General features: G+C 41.7%; 1 protein-coding gene and 1 long non-coding RNA gene across 2 annotated transcripts; one reads left to right on the top strand and one right to left on the bottom strand.

Moving 5' to 3' along the window:
* The first annotated feature begins 4,813 nt into the window (after positions 1–4,813).
* On the top strand, positions 4,814–24,767 carry SPRY4 (sprouty RTK signaling antagonist 4). The gene is made up of 4 exons (XM_026687848.2): positions 4,814–5,088; positions 7,310–7,405; positions 19,320–20,954; positions 21,284–24,767. The coding sequence occupies exon 3, from the start codon at positions 19,349–19,351 to the stop codon at positions 20,240–20,242; it is 894 nt and encodes a 297-aa protein (XP_026543633.1). The 5' UTR covers positions 4,814–5,088; positions 7,310–7,405; positions 19,320–19,348; the 3' UTR covers positions 20,243–20,954; positions 21,284–24,767.
* Positions 8,306–14,296, bottom strand: LOC148132112 (uncharacterized). The gene is made up of 3 exons (XR_015747602.1): positions 14,200–14,296; positions 10,790–10,992; positions 8,306–8,998 (listed from the first exon to the last, which is right to left on the bottom strand). It is a non-coding gene; the product is annotated as an uncharacterized LOC148132112 (long non-coding RNA).
* Positions 24,768–26,070: the final 1,303 nt, after the last annotated feature.

Genomic DNA, 26,070 nt, shown 5'->3' with positions numbered 1-26,070 from the left:
GATAATTCAATGCAATAATTGCTATAATTTCTCAATCGGACATATTGACTGGCAACCTTGCTTAGATGTTTATCAGATCCACAATAAGTCTGTACAGACAAGAAAGCATGGAAAATAATATATGAATGGGAAGACATGTGATTATTACCACATTCATTCCATTTCTGGATTCAGAGTGCTCAAATACCTTCATAGCATAACAGCCCCTTAATTCATGAGCACCAAAGGCCTTTAGGAACAAAAACATGGGGAAGCTTGGACTCAACCATAGCAAGGCGAAAGGGATGTGGTTTTTTGGTTTCCCTGGTTCTGGTTAAGTATCATCTTTAATTCTTGTTATGGTTGCACTCTTCTTGAGAGAGCTAGTGTGCAACTGGGGGTCCTCAAGGAGCAGGTAGCAGCTATTGGTGGGGAGAGGGGAGGAGTTGCATAGATATATCTTGTATGCCCTTTATGTCCATTCCTGGATCGGAAAACCTAGCTCACAGCCATTCATGACCTGGTGACTTCTCATCTGGATTACTACAGTGTGCTCTAGACAGGACTTCCCTTGAAGTTTATTGAGAAATTACAGCTGATTCAGAATGTGGCAGCATATAAATTCTGGGTTCTTCATTTGTCCATGCTGTGTGAGATACACTGACTTCCATTTTCTTTCTAGGCGCGATTCAAGATGCTAGCTCTCTGTCAGGTGCAGATAACCAGGAGCATTAATTGAATTCAAAACACAGAAGAGTTTCTTATTGCTACCTATACACAATAATCTAGTCAACTAGACTTCTGGTTTGGGTCTCTTCAGCGATAGACCGAAATCCGCGACCGTGTGCGGTTTCGATCTGTGCTCGCTGGTGGAACACCCCGATCCTTTGGATTCAGTGCTGAAGCCACCCCATAGAGGTGCTGAAGAGGGGGGGAGATTGCTAGCCAAGTGGAGGGGAGCCTCATCTCTCCTTGGCTGGTCGAAACTCCCTTCCCTGAAGGCGGTTGCAGCGGTGGTCAGAAATGGCCACCTCAAAGAAGAACCCGACTGGATAAGAGGAAAGCAGGTCAGACCGTGCTAAACAACAGAGAACATCTAAGCAAGGTATGCTGAATCTAAAAGTACTTAGAGGGATACTTCTGAAAGAAGATCTTTAAGCGGCGAAGGAGAGAGAAAAGGAGGTTAAAAGCCCCTTTTTTTACCTTTATATTGACGATTACAAATGGTATGGAAAGAAATTTATATTAATCTATTTTGACACTAACAGGCAACCTTAAGCTGAAATCTAAATGTCAAAAGGAGAATAAATATTTTTTCTTAATTAATTCTATATTAATTCAGGTGATTGATCGTATACAATATGATAGCCCTGAGATGCTGAAGGGTTAGCACTATGGGTCATCCAACAACTGAACCTTCTCTTCTAAAAGGGTGGACGTGATAGCAGTGTTCTAATATTTGAGGGACTGCCACAAAAAAGAGGGGGGTCAACTATTCTCCAAAGCACCAGAAGGCAAGACAAGACGCAATGGATGGAAACTAATCAAAGAGAAAAGTAACCTAAACTAAGGAGAAATTTTCTAACAGTGAGAGCAATTAATCAGTGGAATAGATTTCCTTCGGAAGTTGTGGGTGCTCCATCACTGGAGGCTTTTATGAAAAGATTGGACAGCCATTTGTCTGGAATGGTATAGGGTCTGCTGCTTGAGCAGTGGGTTGGACTAGAAGACCTCCAAGTTTCCCTTCCAGTTCTGTACAGTATTCTGCTCTTTAGCACTCACTGCCTAAGGGGCACTCACTTTGCCCACGGACATAGCTGGCTCTGCAAGAAAATGATAGCTCTTTAAATAGAATAGAATAGAATTCTTTATTGGCCAAGTATAGTTGGACACACAAGGAATTTGTCCTGGTGACTATAGTGAGTATGGTGAAATAAATTATTTTCTTTTTTTGCATAGTTGTTCTCAAGCTTTTTTCCCTTCTCAGGAGATGTTTACTGTGTGATTTACTTTTCTGTTATAGAAAATCAAGCAATTCTAATGTTATCAGTAAGTCTTTTAAAATAATGTTGTGGAGTAGAGATGAAGCTGATGTGAATTTAAAAAAAATCAAAGTGTATACTCAGATTTTGTTTTGTTTTTTTCTTTCCTGAACTTTCAGGTGCAAAAGGTCTCCATTAGCTGAGAAGGAAGCAATTCCCTTTTGCATTCCTTAACTCATACAAACATACAGGCATTAGCTATCAGTTAACAAAATGGTTACTATTCCCCAGGAGTCAGATGAGGTAAACTCTAATGCATTATATCTTTTAATAAAATGTGCTAATCTGAAAAAGTGCTACCAGGTTCCATCTGATTCTATTCAATATTTTTTATATATCAAATAGTAATTTGTATTTCCACCTCGTTTTGAATATTCAAGGGCCATTTTCAATTTATCTTACAATCCAGAACAATACGAAGTCTTCGTGGGGGGGAAAAATGCTTCTGAATCTCTCTTCGTGTTTACTTCCTCCATTAAAGTGAACGAGAGGCACTTGCAATTAATATTTAACAAGGTTACAGGAACATTCGAATGTTATGAGATTATTGAACATTCCAACAAGTTAAGGCTTCAGAAATTCTCATTCACTATTTCTTGAATCATGTCTGAATGTAAATTTAATTATATTCCAATTTCCTGGAAATTTTCTTGGCACTTAGAGAAATGTATTTCTGAGTCAATACTAAGATGAAAACTTGACTTGAACAGGAGGTTCCATTCCTACATAGAAGGCTATGCTACCATAAATCCCAGAGCTCTTTACCAGGATCAGACACTACAAATCCTCCTTTCCCCCATTGGGCCAAGAAAGAGTTCCACATACAAAAAAATACTGACTGGAATTGCAATGAATTCACTTAAACAGGATCATATCATTTAGATCTAATTTACAATGCAAGGATTTAGCTATTCAAGGCTTTTGCTGACAATTACCCTGCTTCGTTTATGGAATTGTAGAGGCAATGTAACAATGTTATCTTCCATTCTTCCCTCCCCACTGTTTTTTTCCATATTTTATTTGTAATAACAAATATCTATGAACGGTTACCAAATATTGTTATTGCCAAATATGGTTATATAGAGACAGAGTAGCAATGCCATGTCTTGATAGCACGAAGAGCCTTTTAGAGGGGAACATTTACAGGAAGATAATAGGGATCTTCCATTTCTTTCTTTCTCTATTTCCCATGATTCACACAAATGGAGAAATATCAGACTGTAGTAGGTGGTCTGAAAATATTCTTTGAGCCTTTCCACTGACTGAAAGTCACAGATACATTTCGTTTTTTGCCAGAATACCCACACAGGTGTTGCCATAGATCAGATTGCATTACTTGGGTAAGCTGTTTTGCTTAAGACTCATCTGCCTTTCTGCCCCATTCTGCCCTTCTCCCCCATTTCAGGTTTATTTGCCTGCTTCTAAACTTCAGTGACGATGGATGAGACCAAATGTGATGGAATAACAGCTTCCATTACCCCCTCCAGTCAGCCTGGGGGCGGAGATCATTGTAGTCCCACACAACTGGAGGTCAGTTTGAGTTTGAAGAAGTCAGCTGACATGGTTTTGCCCAGCTCTTTTTGGATGATCCAGGCTCTGCTCTTGCTTGGGAAGATATTCTGGAAAATCAAATGTTCCACGTTAAACTTATTCTTTATCCTGTTTTTTTGTTTGTTTGTTTGTTTGAACTCAGGCTTTGCAGATGCACTGAATGCAGCTAATGATATAACAAATGAAGCAAACAAAATGCTAAAAAGTTAGGATATTTATACAGTTACTTACCAAGCACATTTAAATTATATCAAAGTAACCCAAATACTTTTACAATCCCCATGGAAATTGAGCACCCCTAAATGTTTGGAAACAAAGTTGAAAAATATGACACGCCCTATAAATATGATTCTGTCCTGGGGGGGGGAGAGGAAGCTGATGGGGGTGGAGGATTAAGGAATGCGTATTGATTTGCAGCTCGGCCGTTTTCCATCGATTAAGAGACCTTTTCTTAAACACATCCCTTCCTTCCTGCTGCCCTCAAGGCTCCCAGCAACGCAGACCGTGTCCTTTAAATGAACAAATACAATATCCAATACTTCTTCTGAGCCGCGGACGTGGGGAACGAATAAGATCGGAGGAAAGCCCTACAAAATGTCCAGATTTGTGAAGGGATTAGGGAGGGGGCATATTCTCCCAACCTCCCAGTGTCGTCTTCATTATTATTTTTTAAAGGTCTCCGAAACCCCTGGACTTCCACTTAATAAAGCAGAAATGTGTTGTATCGCGATCCCGCGGGACATCCAGAGGCTCACTATCGTCCTCGGGGAATGAAAACCCAGCGACAGCCAGGAGAACTACTCGCAAAAGGATCCGAAATAGCGTCCAACCGCACTTTCTCTTACGCCCTCTCCGCCCGCCTTCCTTAATTACTCATGAGAAATCCCATCGGCCGCCCTCGATCGCAAAGACAAAGGCTATTTTTCCACTCCGACCTATTTCCTTTATTTCACTCTCAACCGCACATCCACTCCCTGCCTCTACTGTAACTTCGCTTTAGCAACAGCCCGAGTCTGGGGGTGTGTACCGTGGTGCATGCGCAACTGCCCGCAGCTACCGCGTTTCATTCATAAAAAAAAAAAAGAGAGGAAAAACATTCAGTCTATAGTCATCCTTAACTCTCAATGAGTTCCTTCCGGCCCCCCATTCATAAAATGAGAGCAGAGCATGCGCCTTGGAAATCCAGTGCCCACCCATTCATAGAATTGGGAGGACAAGCATGCGTAGTAGAGGCCCTTTCCCTCCCATTCATAAAATAGCCATTTTCCCAGGCAGCAGTTTGTTGCAACAGCGAAGCGAAGCGAGGGGGAAGCGACGGCTGCCGCTGCTGCTCCTGACAGCGCACCACTTGTTAGGTTGCTCTCCGAGCCCCGGGTGTGTTTCGTGTCGATCTTTAACCTCATCCTTCACCACCCACGTGCAAGAACAGCCGGATTTTTTTTTTCTCCCCCCCCCCTTCTCACGGATTTAGGATTAACTCGCCTGTCGAGATATGATCTGGACTGGATTGTTGAAAGTAAGTAGAAAAATCATCGCGGGGTTGAGGGAGGGAGAGGAAAGGGGATGAAAGAAAGAGGGGGGGGTCGTTCTACTTCCTCGTCTGATCTTCTGCGGGAAAGGCGTGTGCCCTTAAACTTCATGTATCGTGAGAGAGAGGGAGAGAGAAGAAGACCACGAATCGTTTTTTTCCCCACGAATTGTCTCTTCGGCATGGACTGGAATTAAGCCCGATGCTCCTGCCAGAGAGGCTCGTCCCCTCTCCGTACACACCCGCCTTATGAAGACGCGGTGTTTAGTCGCAGGCACCTACCTACCTGGGCGCTCGCTGGGATTAAGAGCGGTCTGCCGGCTGCATCCTGTAGAGCCGCCTCTGCCCCGGGATCAGCCCAGACAGTCCAAGGGATTGGACTCTCCGGCTGTGCGGGGGAACCACCCCCCCCACCTTGCCTTTGGCACCTCTCTCTCTCTCTCTCTCTCCTCGGTAAAGCTTCAGGCGGCTGGGATCGGGGCACTCGCCCAGCCAAGCCGCTTGCTCTGGCTGCCGTGACCTTTGCTCTTTTTCGCTCGCCTTGTTTTATTTCGGGTAACCATCCGGCGATGCGGTCTCGTTCTCTCTCCCCCGCCCCCCGGCATTTGCTTCGCTTCGCCTGGTTCCTCAGGTCCCTTTTTCCTTCTCTCCCCCCATCTCCCTTTAACCCACCCGTTGCCCCCAGCGGCTTGTGGCTTTGAACTGCGAGATTAGCTGGGAGGATCGCGCTGCGCTAGAAGGAAACGGCGCCAGCTGGGTGTGCCAAGGGCTGTTTTTTTTTTTTTTGGTACCTGTGCGCAGCAGACGAGGAGCGAGAGAAAAAGAGCCCGGGGAGGGGGCGGGTGAGGTGGGGGTGGAGGGGAAAGCGCGGATCTGTTCGGGGCCTTCTCCACCTATTGCGTCGTGGAGATCTAGGCCGAGGACCGCCATCGTCGCACAAGAGAGGAGAGCTAGAACACCCCCCCCCCCCTCCACCCACCCCCGGTGCGGCCTGGTTGCAGGTCCAAAGCAGAAAATGGCAGGCGTCGAAGGAGCCCAGAGGCTGAGGCGGGCGAGAAGGCCGCCAAGGAGGGTCTCGAGATCTGACCGCGGGGTGGAGGGGGCGCGAGAAAGGGGGGCCTGAGCTGTGGCGACTGCTCCCCACCCCCGTCGGAAGGGCAGCCTAGAGAGGGTGGCAGTTGCAGCCTGCCGCCTCCTGCAGTGCAGCTCCTGAAATGTCAGTGTCAAAAAACAATTTTCCTTTTGATCGAATTTAGAAAAAGAGTGGAAAAAAGACTGGTGGGTTTCCCAAGGCTCTTTTCTATCTTCCAACACCTTTGGCTTATTTTATTGAAAAATCCCTGGCCGTCTAAATATTGAGTTTCTGCTCTGCTTGACACCCCTCTTTGTTTTAAATAACAAAAACAACATCAAATTCATAAGGAAACTGGACAGAATATTTCAGTCCTGATGTTGGAGCTCTCTCTTACACACACCAGCATTGGTGTTTTCTGCAGCATCCTCTCTCCCACTAATATTACTAATTTCGGTCGTATATTGAACGTGTAAACCTAGTTTCCTTGATCTGGAATTATTTTAAAAGAAGTCTTGTAAATTGGGCGTTGAAGGACCACTGCTTTCCTTCTATTGGCCCTCCAAATTCCCATTATATAAAAGTGAACAATAGAGGAATTAAGGAAGCATTAAAACATTTTCAGGATATCGGAATACTGCTGATAACATCTCCATTTGATAAATGCTGCTTCCTACAACCTATCAATTGTTGAAGGAGTCCGTATGGGATTCCTGTATTCAGACACCTTTTTAACAGCTGCCTTCCCCTTCTGCAAATGATCTTTTCACCTGCAAAAAGAAATTGAAAAAGGGTTTATACTGCACAAAATGAAAAGGTTTATACTGCGCCACTTCTAACTCTGCCTGTGCAAAGCCATGGTTTTGTGTGTGACTGAGCTTTGTAAAATGGCTGCAGCAAGAAGTGTTCCCTTAGCAGCAACTTTCCCCACCTGGTGTTTTCCAGGCAGGTTGGACTACAACTCTTACCATTCCCAGCCACCACAGTCCACTGGGAATTAACAGTCCAACCCATCTACAAAGGTCCAGATCAGGGGAAGATTACTTTCCATTACCTTCATGTTCCCAAGTAGGGCACCTATTGTGTATAATGTTCATTAGACGTTTTGAGAACAACATTGCTTTTCCCTTTTGACAGATGGAATTGTGGTGGTTGTCGCAATCATAAAAGACCTGAAGCCTGATCCTAAGCATGTTCACTCAGAAGTAAGATCCACTGAATTCAGTGTGCCTGGTAAGTGCATTTCTCTGGTCTGGGTAGTGGCAGCTCAAGAATTACAATCAATGTCTTAAGAAAAAAACTGTGCATAATTTATTTGTTGCTTAGAAATCAAGCAATACTGTTGATGTGTGGAACAGATAAATTCACAGGGTGCCGGATGGTTTTCCTGTTAAAAAAGAAAGTTCATTGATTGAAGTGAAAATTTTGAAGCACTTGAAACGTTTGATCATAATTCTCCCAAAATATTGCAGTTTTACCATCTCGATTTTAGAATTTAATCATTTTGCCATTTCATTCATTTTCTTATATCTGAGTGTGGCTCCTTTTATACCAAGGATTTATTGCAGGTAGACTAATTCCATTGCATCAAGGTCACACTCCCTTGATAAAGTAGAGCTTGAAAATAGTGGATGAAAATAGAGGGAGGAATTGGAAGCAAATTTCCTGAAGTGGATGAGTTTAAACCTAGAAAGAGACTGTGTGAAACTGGATGCTCCTGATTTGTTCCAAGGGTTCCCTTTAGTGTAGCTTGAAGTCTTTTGATGCTATTCAGTGTTAAACACTACATGTTCCATGGGGATTACAAGTAATTTGATCCTCATTAACTGGCATTCTTGTTCTCCTGTCAGTTTGGTCAATGCAAGGGAGACTTTCCCCTTGGTTTGCATACTGGGAAATTCTTTTGAATGTTCCATTGTGTCCTGTCCTCTGTATCTTTCCTGAAGGTATAGTTTTCAAGTAGTACTGTCACTTTTTCAAGCAATTTTGTAGTAAAAAATATTTCTAGAGTAGGAGTCAGAAAACCTATGGTCCATCAGAAAATTTCATCATCCCTCACTGTTGGTCTTGCTGACTGGAATTGGCTTGGAGTCAAGATCGGAATGGCCACAGATTTTCCCCCTCCCTTTTTTTTGATATCTTTTTTGAGACCTTTCATTCTAATCCAGCAGGGCCATCTTCATAATTGAAATATTTACATTCACCCCTTACCAGACCGACTGTTTACAGTTGTGCAAATGAGCGCCCAGAATATAGAGCAACTAGAGACAAGGCCTGGCTATTTGGTCAGACATTTTATTGGAAATGTCGTTGAAATTCCCATGAATTTCCTTCAGAAGGTTTACTGCTCAGGAATGTATGGGAAGCCCAGCGTTATGTCTTGGTAGAGGTGGTATACTTGTCTTGTGGTTTTGTGTCCACGAAACTGCTGCAGCCTGGTTTCATATTTCTCCATGCAAATTGAGAATTGCTCGATCCTCTGGATCATTGTCCACATACGACAGATAATCTGCTCAATTTCTAACCCCCCCAAATGGCTGACCCCAAAGTAAGAGTTTCTCTGTCAGATTCTTTCACTGTTGCCTTGCCTGCTTCTAGAAGTCTTTTGTCCGAGAGGAATGAATATCTTATTCTCTCTCACTTCGTGCCAGGATTCTCTGGAACATTCAACAAGAGCAGTTGAAAGTTCCACAGCCATTGCATGTTTACTCAATTCAGTAGGTTTCTGCTCTTTCTTGAACAGCTCTTTCGGGGAGGGGGGGGGAAGAGTAAAGTTTCCCTTAAGTTAAAAGAAGGTTTTGTTTGGTTTGTGAGAAAAACCAAAACCTGTATTAAAACAATACCTTTTGTAAGATTTATAAAATAATAATAATCTTCCAGGTTTTCAAGGGTAGGCATTTGTTTTCTTCCTAAAGATGATTAAAAACCAAGACCCAAAAGCGAGGGGAGGGAAACAAAGAGAAAACATTGGCTTGTATTTGAGCCAGATTTGTAGCAATTTACATTCTTCGATGGCGTGAAGATGAGACTCCAAATTGTGTCCTATTGGTACTGTTCCCTTCTGTTTTCCACTGCTAATTCTGCACAAGAGATGGATCTAAATGTCCTGCTCTGTTCTACAATCTGCCCAGGTACACCTTAGGGGTATGTTTAACTCAGCAACTGAAAGCAACAGGACTTAGAAATCTCTAGCACGCTATTGCTCTTCATCTTTACATTGAATATACACATAGTAAATTTATAAAATAAGAAATGGCATTTTTGTAGAAATTCTAGGTGGGGTTATCTATCTATCTATCTATCTATCTATCTATCTATCTATCTATCTATCTATCTATCTATCTATCTATCTATCTATCTATCTATCTATCTATCGTGCTGGTCAACTCCTAGTGACTTTGGCCAGTACACAAATAAAAACAGTTTTTAAAAATACAATAAAAAAACAAAAAGAATAAATAACAAAGATAGATGACAAAATCAGACAGGAACGTGGGGTGAGGAGCAGGGAAGGAACAAACTCCTACAATCTGAGGAGGCTTCTCCCACCCTCACCAAAGCCCTGGAGAAGAACTTCTTCAAGTCATACATCTCATTTCTTCTGCTGTGAAGTTGGGCTACAACTAATGTTCTACTTGCAGATGAATCCCAATGTACTTGGTACAACACATTTCCAAATAAGCTTCCTTAGAAGCATGACCTTAATATATTCACCATCGTTATTTTGAAGGAAGTTATACTCCATAGCTATCTTCCATTTGTAGAATAGTGGCCAGATTGCACCTTGATAAAATTTGCAATTAAAATATAAGGCTAATTAACTGAGGTGCCTTCTTCCAGCCTCCTGCCTTTGAGATGGATTGGTCTAGTCCAAATATCTATAGCTTTATTCTCTTAGTTCAAGCCTGCCTTTCTTGGGATTCAGGTAAGAACTCTGAATCAGAGTTTCCTATGCTCTAATTCAACCACTAGAATCATGCTTAGTAAATCTTCTATTCAGGATTTTGTTAACGTGGCCTCTTTTCATCGTGTCTCTGTCAGAATTATTTTTGTTATTTTTGAATTTCAGTATTTTCAGATTCACAACAATTAGCAGATGTTACTTTAACATGAAATATCTTTTAGCATGGGAATGAATAGACTGTTTGAGCCTTATTTGCCATGATCCCGAGCTCTTGACTTTGATGACAGTGCCTAATGGGAATTGAAAACACAGGATTGTCCTCTAAATCCTAATTTAGAGTCCAAAAAGGGAGCACACAATTTCCACTGATTCCAGGGCCACAGCAGATTTTGTGTGGTATAATAAGGACTCTGTCCCGAAAAATGGGTAGAGTCAGCTCAGCTCCCCAATTACTGGGAAGATTTGGGTTTCATAAAGGGTGAAATGGGACCTCAAGTCTTTCCAGTGCTTAGTGATCCAAGTGATTGCTCACAAATACCATTTCCTGTCTTGCCCTCCAGACTCAACATGGGAGGTCAATGGGTAGGGCTCATGTGGAAAGATAACCTTCTGTAGCTATGTATGAGTTACATACGAAAAGGCTATCCAAATGGATGTTGCGGACATGTTCAGTTGGGGGACAAGAGAGAAACGTTAAAAAAAAACACAATTACCTTGAAGATTGCCTACCATGAAATATTCCTTCTTCATGATTTGACTTTGCTCAAAAAATAAAACGGCTCCATTTCCAATCCGTAATTCATCTATGTGTCTGTTCCAACCGCTTTGTTCAGTTGTTCTATATAGAGTCATCTCTAGTACTGTTATACCGATTTAAGTTTCATAGACCGTGTCATTTATGTTGCCTATATTGTTCCTACTGATAATAAGAGAATTCTGTTCAGAATGCATCCTGAAAGTAGATTGTTATGGCGGCAATCTGAAATCCCTCCTACCTTTCAAGCCTCATTTCTCATCTCTTCTCTTGGGCTGGACCTTGAGTGCTAATTAATATTGTAGCATTTTGGATCAACAAGTAATGTGAAAGATTATATTTAGGGAGCGTGGGCATATAAAATAAGTTATTGAATTATATGTCAAATCTCTAGCATCTAATTTAATATCCAACTGCTTTTCTTCTTTGCCGCATAGCACAGATACTCCACTGATAAGGCCCAGGGGAAGATTAAATTATGGGATCTAAACGTTATCAATCAAACATCCATGGTTACATGAGAGTTGCTTTGTCATACTAGTTATTGTTGAAAAATCCTGGGTGGCGAACTTTTAAAGCTGAAAGCATGATTGTGGGATCACAAGTTGGTTCCAACTTTGTATGAACACCTATACTAGCATGTCATGAGATCTTGTGAGTTTTGGTGCTATTGTGTGATTTTAGCTGTAAATAATCTGTTGGGGGAATCTTAGGCATGTTGCTTTTTGTTACAGAAGCATCAACTTTTGTTTCCAACATACTTTGCTTCCTAGCTTGAAGAAAACTTTTGTTTTAATTTCTAAAATTCTTTTTTTGTTTGGGGTCAGTTGTTGTACAATTAAGGTAAAGAGTTGTTGCCTGTTCTTAATCCCCATCAGTTGTAATAAAAATGACTTTTTGAACTCTGCCTTTATATATCCACATCAGTCCTGGCCAATCCCAATAACATTGTATTATATGATCTATTGAACTTATTTTAAGCATTTTGCTTTTCTTTTGTGATTGTCCATTGGATGCAATTCTGAAATAAGCCTCCTCTCTCTCTCTCTCTCTCTCTCTTTCTCTCTCTCTCTCTCTCTCTCTCTCTCACACACACACACACACACACACACACACACACTATCTAATTCGCAAAGACTCTGAGTCTATAGTACTATTCACTCAATCTAATCAATGGGCTGGCATATAAAATGTGATTTGCTCAGATGCATAATTTTCTTTTTATTGTTTTCTTTTTTTTATTCTAAGCTACTAAGAGACATTCTGGAGTTGGCCATCTCTATCTAGTCCACTTTAAATCTTTAAAAGTAAGCTTCTTGAATCCTGTTATTTATTGTTCCTCTCAAAATATTGATAATTCTTGATTCAATTCTATATCTTATTTTTCTCTTCTGTAAACAAGAGCCCCATATCTTCATTGGACTCTTGCAAGTTTTCCAAATATTCAGATTCTGCTAATGCTGTTAATTAAGGATGTACAAATGACTTTGCATTTGAAATGTTTGAAGTGCTCTGTTCTGAATTCAAAGCCTTTATTCCTACCATTCCAAATGTGTTTTGCCCTTGAAAGTACAAAACATCCGTTTCAAACTCAGAAGAGTTGTTTTGAGGTGAAAGCATCTTGGGAATGGTCAGAACATCACCAGAACAGTTCTGGGAAGGTCTAATTTATTCCTTTGAACATCAGCTTCCTCTCTCTCCAGCAAACTTAATATTAAGTTAGAAGTAATATATTTCACAATATTATTCCTACCTGAGCCCAACTCTATCAGAGCTGAAATGTGCAAATTGCAACAAGATTGTGTTGATATTTCACTTGAGTGATCTACTTCAACTCTTGTATAATAAAGTCTTATTCTTTAAAGCAGAACTTGTCATGCATAACTTGTCTCTCAAGTGTTCCTTGTGTTCTTGATGCCTCCCTCTCCTTCCAATGCTGATTATTGTGACCACCTTACACTTCTCTGAATGACCTGAAGATTCCTGATATGGTTTCATCTCTGAGGCTAAGCAGGCCTGAACAAGCCCACCTCTGCCTGAGTTGTTTGAAGGCGAGGATGGAATTCAGAGGTACCAAATAATGTGTACCATAATCCCTGTAACTGAGGTGCAAGGACAGTTTTGAGACATCTTTGCTGAAAGCCAGGGCATAAGTAGAAAAGCCTTTATTGTCCCCAAAACGATTGAATGCATCGTGTTGCATATGCTGCTTCAGATCTATTTCAGATGGGCAGAGACTGCATGATAGGTAGCTCTTCCGAGATGACCATACCTTTAAAATTAATATAATATTCAAATTCACTTTCCCTCACTTCTGTTCCAAATAAGTGTAAGACAAGATAAAATGGTGTTTAAGCACCTTTCATGATCATGGTGTTTAAGCACCTTCTTTCATGGCTATGATTTTCAGTGTCCAGTTCATGCTGGGTGATAATAAGTTAGTAATGAAGTAATTATTGCTAATTTTGTTAATGTAGTATGCATTTCAAACCCTACCATGTTAAAATATAAGATGTGTGTTAAAGTTACACACTCAATCTTTTCTTTTAAAGCTTGATTTACTGATTCAGTCCATGCTGGAATAAAGAGCAGATAGCTATCCAGCTTAATTTCAGGTGTTTTTTTTAATCAACCTCAATCAACATATCTGTCATCAGTAATCAAGGATGAAAACTAGCAGTCCACAAATACAATACATATTTTTAAGCTTTCAATCTTAAAAAGTCTCCTTTGTTGACCCAAGGAAACAATTAGCCTACTCTAAGCCCCCCTTCTTTTATCCTTTGGGAAGCAGGTCAAAACCATCTTCTTCCTTGGGGCATTTGGTGATGAGTTATGAATTCAAGACAGCAATACACTTTAAAAAATTGTATTGCCTGTATTGATGGTTTTGTGTTAACAGGCTGTTAGTTGTTTAGAGTTGTTCAAGTTGAAGGCCTACACAAAACTGAAATAAATGCTCATAGCAATATAATTACCTTAAATATATATTTTTGAGATTGGAACTTGCAGCAAAAAGAAAATGCAAATGTAATCTTTAAGCTCATTTTGTTCCTAAGGAGCTCTCGGTAGCTTAGCAGCGTTCCTGGAGAAAACAGGCTTTTGAAATCTATAACTTTTAAGTGATCAGTCAGTTCCAGATAGCTTAGGGATTTATTTTGAATGACAGAAAAAGTCAAACTATTGTTAAAAATCTGACGTTGTCATAAAGGGCAATGCCACTAGCTATTTCACTGTTGACATGAAATAACTTCTGTCTTGTTCCTCCCATTGCACAAGGCTTGTTGTTATCAGGTTCTCGTTATCCAGCCAAGTAAGTAATCCTGAAAATGAGTATACAATATCTGCAAGACCAGTTTAATTCCCTACCTTTTGGCTCCTTCCTAGTTCATACTGGAAGTGCCCCGAGCTCTAGAAAATGAATCAAACAGTGCCAAACAATTTCAACACAAATGTTGTTATTGTCTTCGCAGTCAGCTAACATTGATTTACTCTCTGCCTCCTCTGTCTCCGCCCCTCAGTGAGTAGAGGAGTGAGCTGAAGATCCTCAGGTTCAACTCAAACCTAAAAGCAGACTGTTCTTCCCGGTCAGGGTCACTGAAAAAGCAGGCCCTGCCATTCTGTGTCTTGGGATAGGACTCCCTCTCTGCCGTTCCAGCAGAGGAGAAACCAGTTCTGCCAGTTTGCAGCAGAAATCGGCTATCCTGTGCTCTGATTGGCTGGAGTTTACAACATCACAAACCCACCCACTTGTGCAGCTCGTCCAAAATACATGTTTCTTTTTCTAAACTGGGGAAGTGTTATTGAAGGGCCAAACAAGGGTTTCAACCATTCTGGCTTTTAAGACCAACACCCTCCCCCCCCCACAAATAGTCCAGCTAACATTCCAACAAAGAGGCAAGGCCAAAGGCTAGAAATGGCATTTGAGTTGTTGATAAGTATGCCTGATTTACACAAAGGAAAGGAGAAGAAGCCCGATTCACAGCATGCATTGAAACTGAGTTTGGATTTAATGGGATGAAAATCAAGATGTAGCTCAAATGAAGGATTTTTTTAAAGTCTCATTGGACTGGAGTTCTTGCTCTTTCTCTCCCCATGACTTCTCATGTTTACTCATTCTGTCCCTGAACCGATGTTTCCCTCCAGTTCTCTTTTTCAGCTTGCAGATTTCAACAGCTTCTCTTCAGTCTTTGCTAGGAATGCTTGGAGTTGCTTGCCTCTTTTTTTTTAAAAAAAAAAAACATAATTAATAAAGAATCTAAAGGTCACTGCAAGGAAGTGGCAACTCCACCAGAAAACAATGTGTACTCTCTAAATTTGAACCAAGCCATTTCCGTTCTTTGATTTAAGTTTAGTTGCTTCCTGTGGTTTCACGTCCTCCCCTACAGTTGAATCTCTGGACGGGCTCCAGTATAAATTGCACTCTTCCAATGAAATTAGAGACTAGCAATAAAGGGATTGGCTAGTAAACAGCATTTAAACCAAATATTATGTGGTGTTTGGTGTTTGGATGAAAAAATACTCTGAATATTTTAAAGGATTTTGTGTCCTCTGCTCTGATTTGCAGCTCAGCCATTATGCTCCCTTTTTGCAAAACAGTCAGAGGACCAATGTTCAGCCTAAAGAATATGCTTTTAAGGAATTTATATTTGGCTTTTTTTTTTTTTTAACTGGGAAGAGAAAATGTTTTGCCTATGTTTTCAGTTAAAAAATAAATTATGTCCCCTTCCCCCAATTCAGCAACCTGTGGCCTTCCAGAAGTTCTTGGACATCGGCTCCCATCTTCTACCTTCACCATTAGCTGGGGCAGTTGGGTGGGGCTGATGAGAGTTGGACCATAACCACAGTTTCTCCTATCATGGTTTAGCATTGCGAGAGCATGTTGCAGCACATATTAGGGCTGCACACTGCATTTCCTCTGATGCAAGCATAGCAAAGAACTTGGAATTTTCCACTGTAGATTAATCACATCTGAATGTACTTTCCAAACTATAAACTCTGAATATTCAGAGATGGGGTATTAAGCCAATTTCATAAGCAGAGGATTTAAAAATACATAGTTAATGTTAGTGAGAGTTTAGTTTATGTACATTATTAATCTGTGGCTTATTCTAAAAAGAGACTTTCCAGTCTGGTCTTGGCCATGCTCTGGAGTAAAGAGGGAAAGAGAGCCCAAAGCTTGGTATGATTGAACATCACACTATGGGTTCATTACTAGGTTATGCAAGTAATTCTTGACTTTATGACCACATTTAGGACTGGAATGTCCATTGCTAAACAATATGGTCATTAAGTGAGTCATGCATTTATGAACTTTTTTTGCCACAATTATTAAGTGAACTGTCTTGGCAAATCATAGGGTCAATCTGGTTTCACCCATTAATTTTTGCTTGCTGGAAGACACATTGACTTTGCTTGTTGGAAGTTTGTCAGAAGAAATTAGAAAGTCACAAATTGTGGTGGAATGTAGTCTGGATTCCCAGGAGGGAGGAGCTGCATTCCAGAGGAGCAAGAAACAGCAAAGTTAAGATAGTTCAGTTGTGAGGCAGAGGGTCAAGATATCTCCTCCATAGGAGTTCTCAAAGTGTATCTTCAGTGAAGCAAGTACTTGCTTTAGTTTGGCTAAATTTCTGTCTGTAGTCCAGCCTTCACCATGAAAGCTGTCTGGATGGCTTTGGGCCAGTCACTCACTTTCAGGCCAACCTATCTCACAGTTGTTATTGTGGGGAAAATAGGAGGAGGAAGGTATCGTGCATATGTTCATCAGCTTGAGTTATTTATAAAAATAATAAAGGCAGGATACAAATAAAACAAACAAACAAATTAAATGATACAGTAAAGGGAACTACTAAGAAGAAACTCAATGTATTTCTTGGTAAGAGCCATGGCGGTGCAATGGTTAGGGCTGGAAATTACTGAAGGTCTAAAGTTACATGCAAACATAGTCACCATGTACTATGCAATGATTGGCAGATAAGAAGTTGAGGTAAAGGGTGGGGAAGGAATCATTCCAGTCCTGCCACTCCAGATATCGGTACCATTCTAATTCCAAAGTATATATGAGGCATTCTAGTATAAAAGCTGATTTAGAAAATGGCTATTCTTCTGGTTTATTGATTGAGTGAATGAATTATTTCCAGCCTATCCTAGAGCAGTAAAATTTGAGCTTGGCACAAACTTCTTTAAAAAAATCAAACCAGTCATTATCTATAATCCATTCAGTCTTCATCAAAGTGGAGAGCGATGACATGTGGACATTATAAAGTTGAAGGCCATGAAATCCAAAGAGTTTGGGAGAGACTTAGAGTTGGCTTAATGTCAGAATCAACACTGAAGCCAAATGGATCTGTCTGGCGAGCTGGTTCAAAAACCCAGAACTCCCATTTGAAGATGGCTCTCCTGTATGTTTTAGCACAACTGTCTCCTGATAGTAGGATGCAGAGAAGTTTTCCTGGAAGATTTTAATACCCTGGCCTTGTTATTTTTGGATATATAAAAAGGAGCATGGAGACCAGGTCAGGTAGAATAATTATTTCCCTCTTCTCAGCCGGAGTCTTGCCTTGCTTGGAATTGAATGTCTAATACTCGGCATCGTAGTCTAAAAATGGGATCACTGAACTGGAATTGATTGGGGGAAGCTATCAAGATTTCACTATCAGATTCTACTATTAGGAGATTTTCAGGGTTATCATAGGGACTTATTCTCTGTTTCCTCAGAGGGCAGGAACTGGAACCCAGGAGTTAAAATCTCAGGGAATGAGATTCAGGTTAGATATGAAGAAGAACTGCCTGACAGTAGGAGTTTTTATTTTTAACCAGTGGAATAAATAGCCTCATGAAATGGCATGTTTCCTTTCACCAGAAGATTTCAAATTGAAACCGGATAGCTACCTATCCAAAATGCTTTAGCAGACCCTGTCTTGAGCAGGAGAATGGAGTAGAGGACAGCTGAGAGGATTCCAGTTCTTAAACTCTATGAAATCAGTCATTTAGAATGAATTGGCATTTGGAGGGATAAAACCGAGGCTTGAGAACCCATCTTGGATGCTGTTGATGTAAAAATTGAGACTCTCCTTCTCCGTGTTTTCCATGTCTTCTAGAATCAGAGCATCTGTACCTTGATTTATGTGGGGGACCTTTCTCAAATTGGTGCCCTCAAGATGTGCAGTGATTACACGCTCCAATCTTACATGATCGCTATCTGGAAATTCTGAGAAGTATAATCTTGACATATCTGGAGGGCATCCAGTTGACTAGCATACATTCGTGGCCAACCTGTTTTTTTAACCTGTGAATGAGTTAAGAGTGATGAGCGATGGCATTACTATTCCCCTCTTCCGTTCACAGATATTTCTGAATAAGCTGGCAGCGCTTGTTTTTGGCTGGATTTTAGGCGATATTTATGTATGCATTTGAACATTTCCTCTTAATTTATCATCTTTTACTTTTGGACCTTCAGAAACTGGGTACGGATTCAACAAATGAGTCATCATAACTAGTCTGCTTATTTAGAGACTAGAAAACTAAGGCTGACAGATGGCACTGTGGGCAGCAGGCCCAGAATTTCTATGGCAAGAATCAGTGTCATTAACTCAATAATACAGTTCCATTTAAGACTCTTGATTCCAATTCTGCGCTCCAGGTTCATAGGACAAACTAATCCTATCCCACTCATTTTATTACACTCTGCAGAAAACTATTGGCAATGTCTGTCCACCTCTTTTATTTCAACTAATCCCTAAAGAACATGTAGCTTTCCATTTAAGTTCCCTCTTCTGCTAGGTCTGTGATGGTGAACCTATGGCATGCATGCCACAGGTGGCACAGAGAGCCATTTGTGCAGGCACGCGAGCCCCAGCCAAACTTACCTGCACTGTGCATGTTCGTGCCTCGTAGCTGATTTTTGGCCCGTTTGAGCCCCTTTTTGGCCTCCCAGAGGCTCAAGGGAAGCCTCTGCAGCCTTTGTTCCCAAGAACCTGGGTGTCTGCATTAGACTGGCTATCTTATGCCATACTAGTTATTCTGTCTTTTTTTCTTCTTAACAACAATAGGTATGCTTTTTTTCCTCCTTTCCCCCAATATTAAAAATCCCATGGAGGTGGGCTTGCAGTTCAGGTTTTTTTGGGATGTCACCATAGTGTAGAGCAGGGCTGTTAAACTTATGGCCCAGGAGCCAGATGAGTCATGCGCTGGCCATGCCCATGCCTGGTTTAGCGAAGGGGGAAAAAACCCTGCGATACCTGACGATGCCGTGATGATGCGAGTTTGACACCCCTGGTGTAGAGCCACCCCAACTCCACTTGCACAACCACACTGTTACTTCTCGGTCTATGGGACGGACAACACTCCAAAGAGTTATTAACCTGTAAACTGCCAAGATTGACCCTGGGACAACCCTGGCAGAGGAACAGCTCAGTTCTTTGTTGGATCTCTGACAGCAATGGATAATATCTCAGCCTCTTTTCTCTTTATTCTCCTTTTTTTTTCAGGACACTTAAAAGCAGCCTGAAAAAGAGAAATGGAGCCTCGAATGCCTCACAACATGACTGTGGCCCCCAGTTCTACCATGGTACAGCCTCTTCTGGAGAGCCGGATCCCTTATGGCAGATTGCAACATCCCTTGACTATCCTGCCTATCGACCAGATGAAGACCACACATATGGAGAACGACTACATTGACAATCCCACGCTGGCTCAACTGGTTGCTCAGAAGCCTCCCCGGAGCCACCACGAGCCCACCCTTCCGCCCCGGTGTGAACAAGATGTCACCCATCCATGGATCTCCTTCAGTGGGCGGCCCAGCTCCATCAGCAGCAGCAGCAGCACATCCTCAGATCAAAGGCTTTTGGACCACATGGTCCCGGCTCCCGTGGCTGACCAGTCCTCCTCCCCAAGAGCAGTTCGGCTTCAGCCCAAGGCGGTTCACTGCAAGCCCTTGGATCTGAAAGGACTCCCCTCTCTGAAACCGGACAAGCACTTTTTGCTGTGTGAAGCCTGTGGAAAATGCAAGTGTAAGGAATGTGCCCTGCCTAGGACTCTGCCGTCGTGTTGGGTGTGCAATCAGGAGTGTCTGTGCTCAGCCCAGAACCTGGTCAATTACTCCACCTGCATGTGCTTGGTGAAGGGCATATTCTACCACTGCACCAACGAGGATGACGAGGGCTCCTGCGCAGACCACCCCTGCTCTTGCTCCCACTCGAACTGCTGTGCCCGTTGGTCCTTCATGAGCGCCCTCTCCTTGGTTTTCCCTTGCTTGCTGTGCTACCTGCCAGCCACCGGCTGCGTGAAGCTATCACAGCGATGCTATGACCGAGTGAGTCGGCCTGGATGCCGGTGCAAAAACACAAACAGCGTGATTTGTAAAGCGTCCCCGGATGGGAAGGCTGACAGCAGACTAGAGAAAACTTTTTGACTGCTGGGGAGATGTTGGGAAGTGCAGGATGGGAAAAGAAAACACGAAGGGTGTTTTGTCACCTATGTCAAAGTATAACATATGTCAGCCTTTTGCAGGGAGGGAAGAAGGAAAGGAAGGGAAGGGAAGGGAAGGAAGGAAGGAAGGAAGGAAGGAAGGAAGGAAGGAAGAAAATGGATATGGATATTTTGCAGTGCAAGGGCCAAAACAGAAAAACATAGAGCAATTTAAAGACATCTCCTCTCCTAGTCCTTAGTCCTGGCAGTTTGATCCATCTAGAGATTGCAAGAATAATCCAGAAGTAGGCTTGGCATGTACATCAGCAGATGGAAGCAGGACTTCAGTTCAGGGCCGCCATCCAATTCACATATTTATAGGTTATGGGCAGTAAGGGCTAAGTTTCCCTCAAGGCTTTAACATGAATGTTCCTTACCGCCTGGTTTTGTTGTTGTCATTGTTGTGTCTGTACGTTGTGAGAGTACTCCTTTTAAAAAAATAATCTTTCTGAATATGTAGAAATCAGTAGCTCTTCTCAGGTATTAAGCTTATAACAGAGTATTCAAACTTGAATAGAGGGTTCAGGACTGACCAGATGGGTAGATTCAAGGACAGGGCATTCTGCACCCTCCCTGTAGAGGTTTAAATACCCTGGGTGAGCTTAACACCTGGATTAGCGCTACCTTTAACTCATGCTGATTCTACTGCCATTAAGGCAGGGATCCCCAACCTTTTCGACGCCGCGGCCCGGTTCCGGTGTCAGCTGGGCGCCGCCATCTTTTTTGACGAAAAATCACTTCCGGTGACGTCACCGAAGTGATTTTCGTCAAAAAAATGGCGCTCAGCGCGCTTCTGGTGAGCTTTTTCGGGTAGAAATGGCTTTCTACCCGGAAAAGCTCACCTGCGCTGGCGCCGCCATCTTTTGACGAAAAATTGCTTTTTTACCAAAAAGATGGCGGCGCCCAGCAACCAGCGGCCCGGTAAGGCTTGTTCCGCGGCCCGGTACCGGTCCGCGGACCGGCGGTTGGGGACCCCTGCATTAAGGCACAGTCTTGAAAGTCTTAATAACGAGCAAATATCCAAATTCTTTTCCAAGATCATCTTCTTTCCCTCTCTCCCTCTCTCTCTGTTCTTTTTAGAATGATCACCACAATGAGTATATTCTAATTGATGGATTACTTCCTTATTAAGTGTTTCTTGATCTCTTGTAACAGAAATGGCGGGGAGGAGGAATTCATTCCCTTTTACAAGTTCCACAAAGAATTCAAACCAGCAGCCACCAGCCTGAACTCCATCCATTCAGGTCAAGTAGGAGCAAATTGTAATATAAGGCTTTTGATGTTTCAGTGCTGGAACAAGTTTGAAAGCTATGATCCAACTTGGAGTGCCCAACCGAAAGAGTTTCTGGGACTTTAAGCCCCTGTTTGCATTTCAGACGCAGAAAATTCTGAGCATACATTTGAAATAATCCGTTATATTGCTTGATCATTATTGCACATTTTTATTGCACAAATAAGGTCCTGCTACGCAAAAGAAGAAGGAAAACTGAGCATAAGTTTCAAGGGAAGTAATCTCAACAGTACTTTCAGGATCAATATAAGCAGTTCAATTCTCCTGATATAAATTCTACTTTATTAAATCAGATGATAGAGATGCTTGAACTGAAGCTTGAGAATTAGCCTCTGCTCTGCATCTGAAGGATTAATCCAAACCAAACACAATATATCTGAGTATCTTGGGACAGTTAGAAGTGGGTCAGCACAATCCCAAACTCTCTTCGAAATGGAATTGTTTTGACAAAACCAGCATACACTCACTATTTTATTTCTCAAATGAGACAGTTGCTGCTTAATTCTTTTTCTATAAAGTAACATGCCGCTGTTCTTACAGGAGGCTTGCTAACATTTTTTTAAAGTGTTGTGTGGATGGAAAGACAAGCTTGAGGGGCATATTTCTGACAAAGTACCTACAGTTTTTGTCAGCTACCCCTTTCCAGATATCAACATCAAACTTCCTGAAATGGGTGCCCCCTGGGTAGGTTGGATGACAAGTTCTGTGGCTCCCCTGCTGACTGGGAGACATAGAGAAAACGGGAGTGGAATATATTTGAAGGGCTGAAGGTTGGGAAGGTTAATCTCTGTACTTGACACCAACAAAGGCTGTTAAAATGCCTTTTAGGTGGGAAGGATCCCTGCTCAAGGCCAGTGGATTAACTTTATTACAAGATGCTAAATAGGAAGTCACTGACACTACACAACAAACGGAAAAGACAGGCATGTAAAAAGCTGGTCTATAAGAGTGAAGAGTATTTCTCTCTTTAATTTGAAAAGAAAAATCCATGGTACCTTTTCAACTGAGAAGGATTTCTTTATTCAAAATTAATCAACTATGTAGAGAGAAAGGAGGCCAATTTTATTATTATTTTAGGGATAAGCAGGTAGAACAATATGCTGACTTTTTTCATGATGGGAGGATTTGTTTAGAAAGATAGATTTGGCTGGAAATTATTTTTAATATTTTTATATGTTCGCATTCTTCTATTTTATAGGAAAAAGAATTTGTTCTATGAGTCCTGGATGTCTGAGATTAGCCTTAGCAAGTTCCTGCTGGATTCTGCTCAACGTGTGTTATGGATGTTCTTACAAATACTTGAGAGAATCACAGGGCATGGGGGTGGGGGCAGAGTGAGGGGAGAAAAAAATAGAACCTTAGCCAACATATTGTTGAATGAATTCATCCCTATCAATATTCATGGTAATGAAGTAGCACTATCCAACTATAAATGCTTTGTTACGGCATTCCTCAAAGTAGTATCCTCTGAATTGAATGAAAGTTTATCTCCATATCCTGACAGCAAGGGAAATAATATGTAAAACATCTGGAGGTGAAAATGCTGTTTGGTTGTCTCTTTTGTTCCTATTTGTGTGCAGCAGTACTGATCAAGCAATATCTTTTTTTTTTTTAAAGTAAATTCTAGCACTCTTAAGCAGAGGTGATATTCAGCAGGTTCTGACCAGTTCTGGAGAACCGGTAGTGCAAATTTTGAGTAGTTCAGAAAACCAGCAAATATCACCTCTGAGGAGATTTTACAGCATCCTTCCCCTGCCACGGCCACCAAGCCATCCCCACAGAACCGGTAGTAAAAAAAAATTGAATCCCACCACTGCTCTTAAGTCAGACAAAGAAGCAGAACATCCAAACTGACTTTTTACATTTGTCTTATTATTTCTGAGACTTTTTTTTAAAGAAAGAAAACTTGGGGCTTTTATTGTTACTGTACGCAGTTGAAAACCACTTAAAATTACTGTGTGGGTTTTTGAAGCTTGTTTTTTAACCTATCGGTATCAACCTACTGGAGATGGATTATGTGGGAAAAAAGACCATGGAAAGGGAGACTCTGAAAATGCAAGCAGAATTCAGCTGCCAGCCTCCACAGCTTCCCCCTCCTTCTGCCTAGCCCTCTTGTCGAGCAGTCAGTCCGCATGTTTCTACAGCTCTTTCCTCGAGACCTAGCAACACCACTGACAACATTCTTGCCGAGCATTGAAAACTTTCTGGGTTAGTCCAGCCCAAGAAGACCCTGAATTGCTTCACGCTATTCCTTTGAGATGGTCTTCTTGAACGCTCTGCCTGAAAAGTTCCTCTCCTGCTCCCCTCAACCCTTTGCCCTTTCCGTTCTGCAGCCGATCCTCTTTTCCTCTTGCACTCTTCTGACCACCTCAGTCTCTCAAGGGTTATAAAGACAGAACCGCCATATCTATGTGAAACTAAGAACTGATTGGCTGATCCAGGGAATTTCCTTACACTCTCCCCCGGCTGGTCAGGCTGGATTGTGGTTCACAAAGAAATTGTTCAGGAGCATCAAAAGTGCAATCTATATAGATTAAACCCATGGGAAAAGTAAGGAACCTGTGGCCTTCCTGACAGCTGGCTACCAGTTTCTGAATGGCCAGTGGTGGAAGATGCTAAAGGTGTCTTCTCCTTGATCTTCCTCCCCTACTTTCCCTGGGTGATTCCTGAAGGCTCCCCTCAGATGGGTAGCACCTTTACCTTTCAACAGGACAAACAAGAAGAATGCACACCAAGTAAGGGATGTAGTTCCATCCCTTGTTCTGAGCAAACATTATTTCTTCCAAGACATGCCCGGCAGCATAATTCTCTACAAAGCAAGGAGACAGAAAGTGGGCACACAGTGGCACAGCACTTGCTATTTCTGTCTCTTGTTGCTTTAGCAAAGTAAAATAGCTGCTTTTTCAAGTTGCTGTCCTGAGCTCTGTGCATGGTTAGATTATTTTTTATTAATCTTTACAGAGAGCAGTCCAGGTTTTCCCTCTTTACTTCTTTCCTCGACTGAAAAAAATTACCACAGAAGTTTTCCTTTGTATAGAATATTTATTTCGAAGTTCTATTTTAATAGTATTTATTTTAGAAATTTACTATTGTAAGAGTTCTTCTGTTTGTGAAGAAAAACACATTAAACTGAATGTACTGATCTAGAAATTATATATTAAATATATATTGTTAAATACGTGGCAATCTTGTGGTTTTGTTCTTAAAAAATATTTTTGTTACTGTGGCACTTGGAAGAACACTTGGAAAATTGGGAGACCATCAAAAAATCCCAAGAGTGTAGATCAGAGGTATTCAGCAGGTTCTGGCCAGTTCTGGAGAACCAGTAGCGGAAATTTTGAGTAGTTCGGAGAACTGGCAAATAGCACTTCTGACTGGAGATTTTACAGTATCCTTCTCCTGCCACGCCCACAGAACCCACAGAAGTAAAAAAGAATTGAATCCCACCACTGGTGTAGATGAGGGGTGTCAAACTGGTGGCCTGTGGGCCAGATGCATCATGCGCAGGTCACACCCACCCCAGCTCTGTGAAGGGGAATAACACAGTAAAGTGTCACATAATGGCAACGTGGCACCGCAAGTCTGACACCCATAGTGTAGATTGAACTAGGAAGGCAGTGGCAAATCACTTCTGTATGGCTACTAAGAAACACTACCTAGATGTGTTACTTATGTCACTAGAAGTCAAACTCTGCTCAAGGAGCACCAGACTTTATGCATATTCCTGCATTGACTGATGTCTACCACATAAATACAACCAACCCGCTTAAAGCAGGACCTAAACTCTTCGGTTCATCAACCCATTCATGGACTTTCAGGTTGACTCTCAAGCCCCAAACATTGGAAAAGCCTGTCCTAGAATTTTTTTTTTTTCCAAGGAAACACTGGTTTGTCTGGTAAAGACTTTCATGCTGTACCTCTATGAGAAAGATACACTGTGTCCCAAATCACCAAAAAGGCATTTTTTTAATGGTCACCTTGTCACCTGTCCATTTCCAACCTCAAGAAATCTGTTGCAGGACCGTGTGAGGTCCAATCTCAACACAGTCTGCTGGTAAAGAGTTAGAGATAGTTTTTTAAATGTTCCCAAAGTCCATAAGCTATGTACCAGCCTCCCTCCTTCCTGTCTCCTCTATTTCTGTCCTTCCACCCACCCTCCCTACTTTTGGGATTTCTTCCAGTTTTTATTAGCTTTGAAACCTTGAACTCCTAAGCAATATTACAGCACTAATTCCCATGTGCAGAAGGCAGGAACCTCTTTCTGGAACCGGAATCATTCCTGCATGAATTTCTGCTTTTCTCTTAGGGAGCTGGAATAAGCAATATTTCAGCTCTTGTTAGGTGAGCCTGATCTTCATCATTCTCTGCATATCAACCAGCCACCCTCACAGGCACTAAAACGTTATTAGCATTTCAATAATCACAAGCATACAAGGCATTTACTTATTTTTTTTTATTGTCTTGACTCAAGTATTTTTATT

This window comes from Notechis scutatus, chromosome 2 (assembly GCF_049901735.1).
Source record: "Notechis scutatus isolate UNSWTSFEM ecotype Mainland chromosome 2, rNotScu1.2, whole genome shotgun sequence".
Lineage (NCBI taxonomy): Eukaryota > Metazoa > Chordata > Lepidosauria > Squamata > Elapidae > Notechis > Notechis scutatus.
The sequence above is the reverse complement of the archived record's forward strand: the minus strand, read 5'-3'. Positions and strand labels throughout refer to the sequence as shown.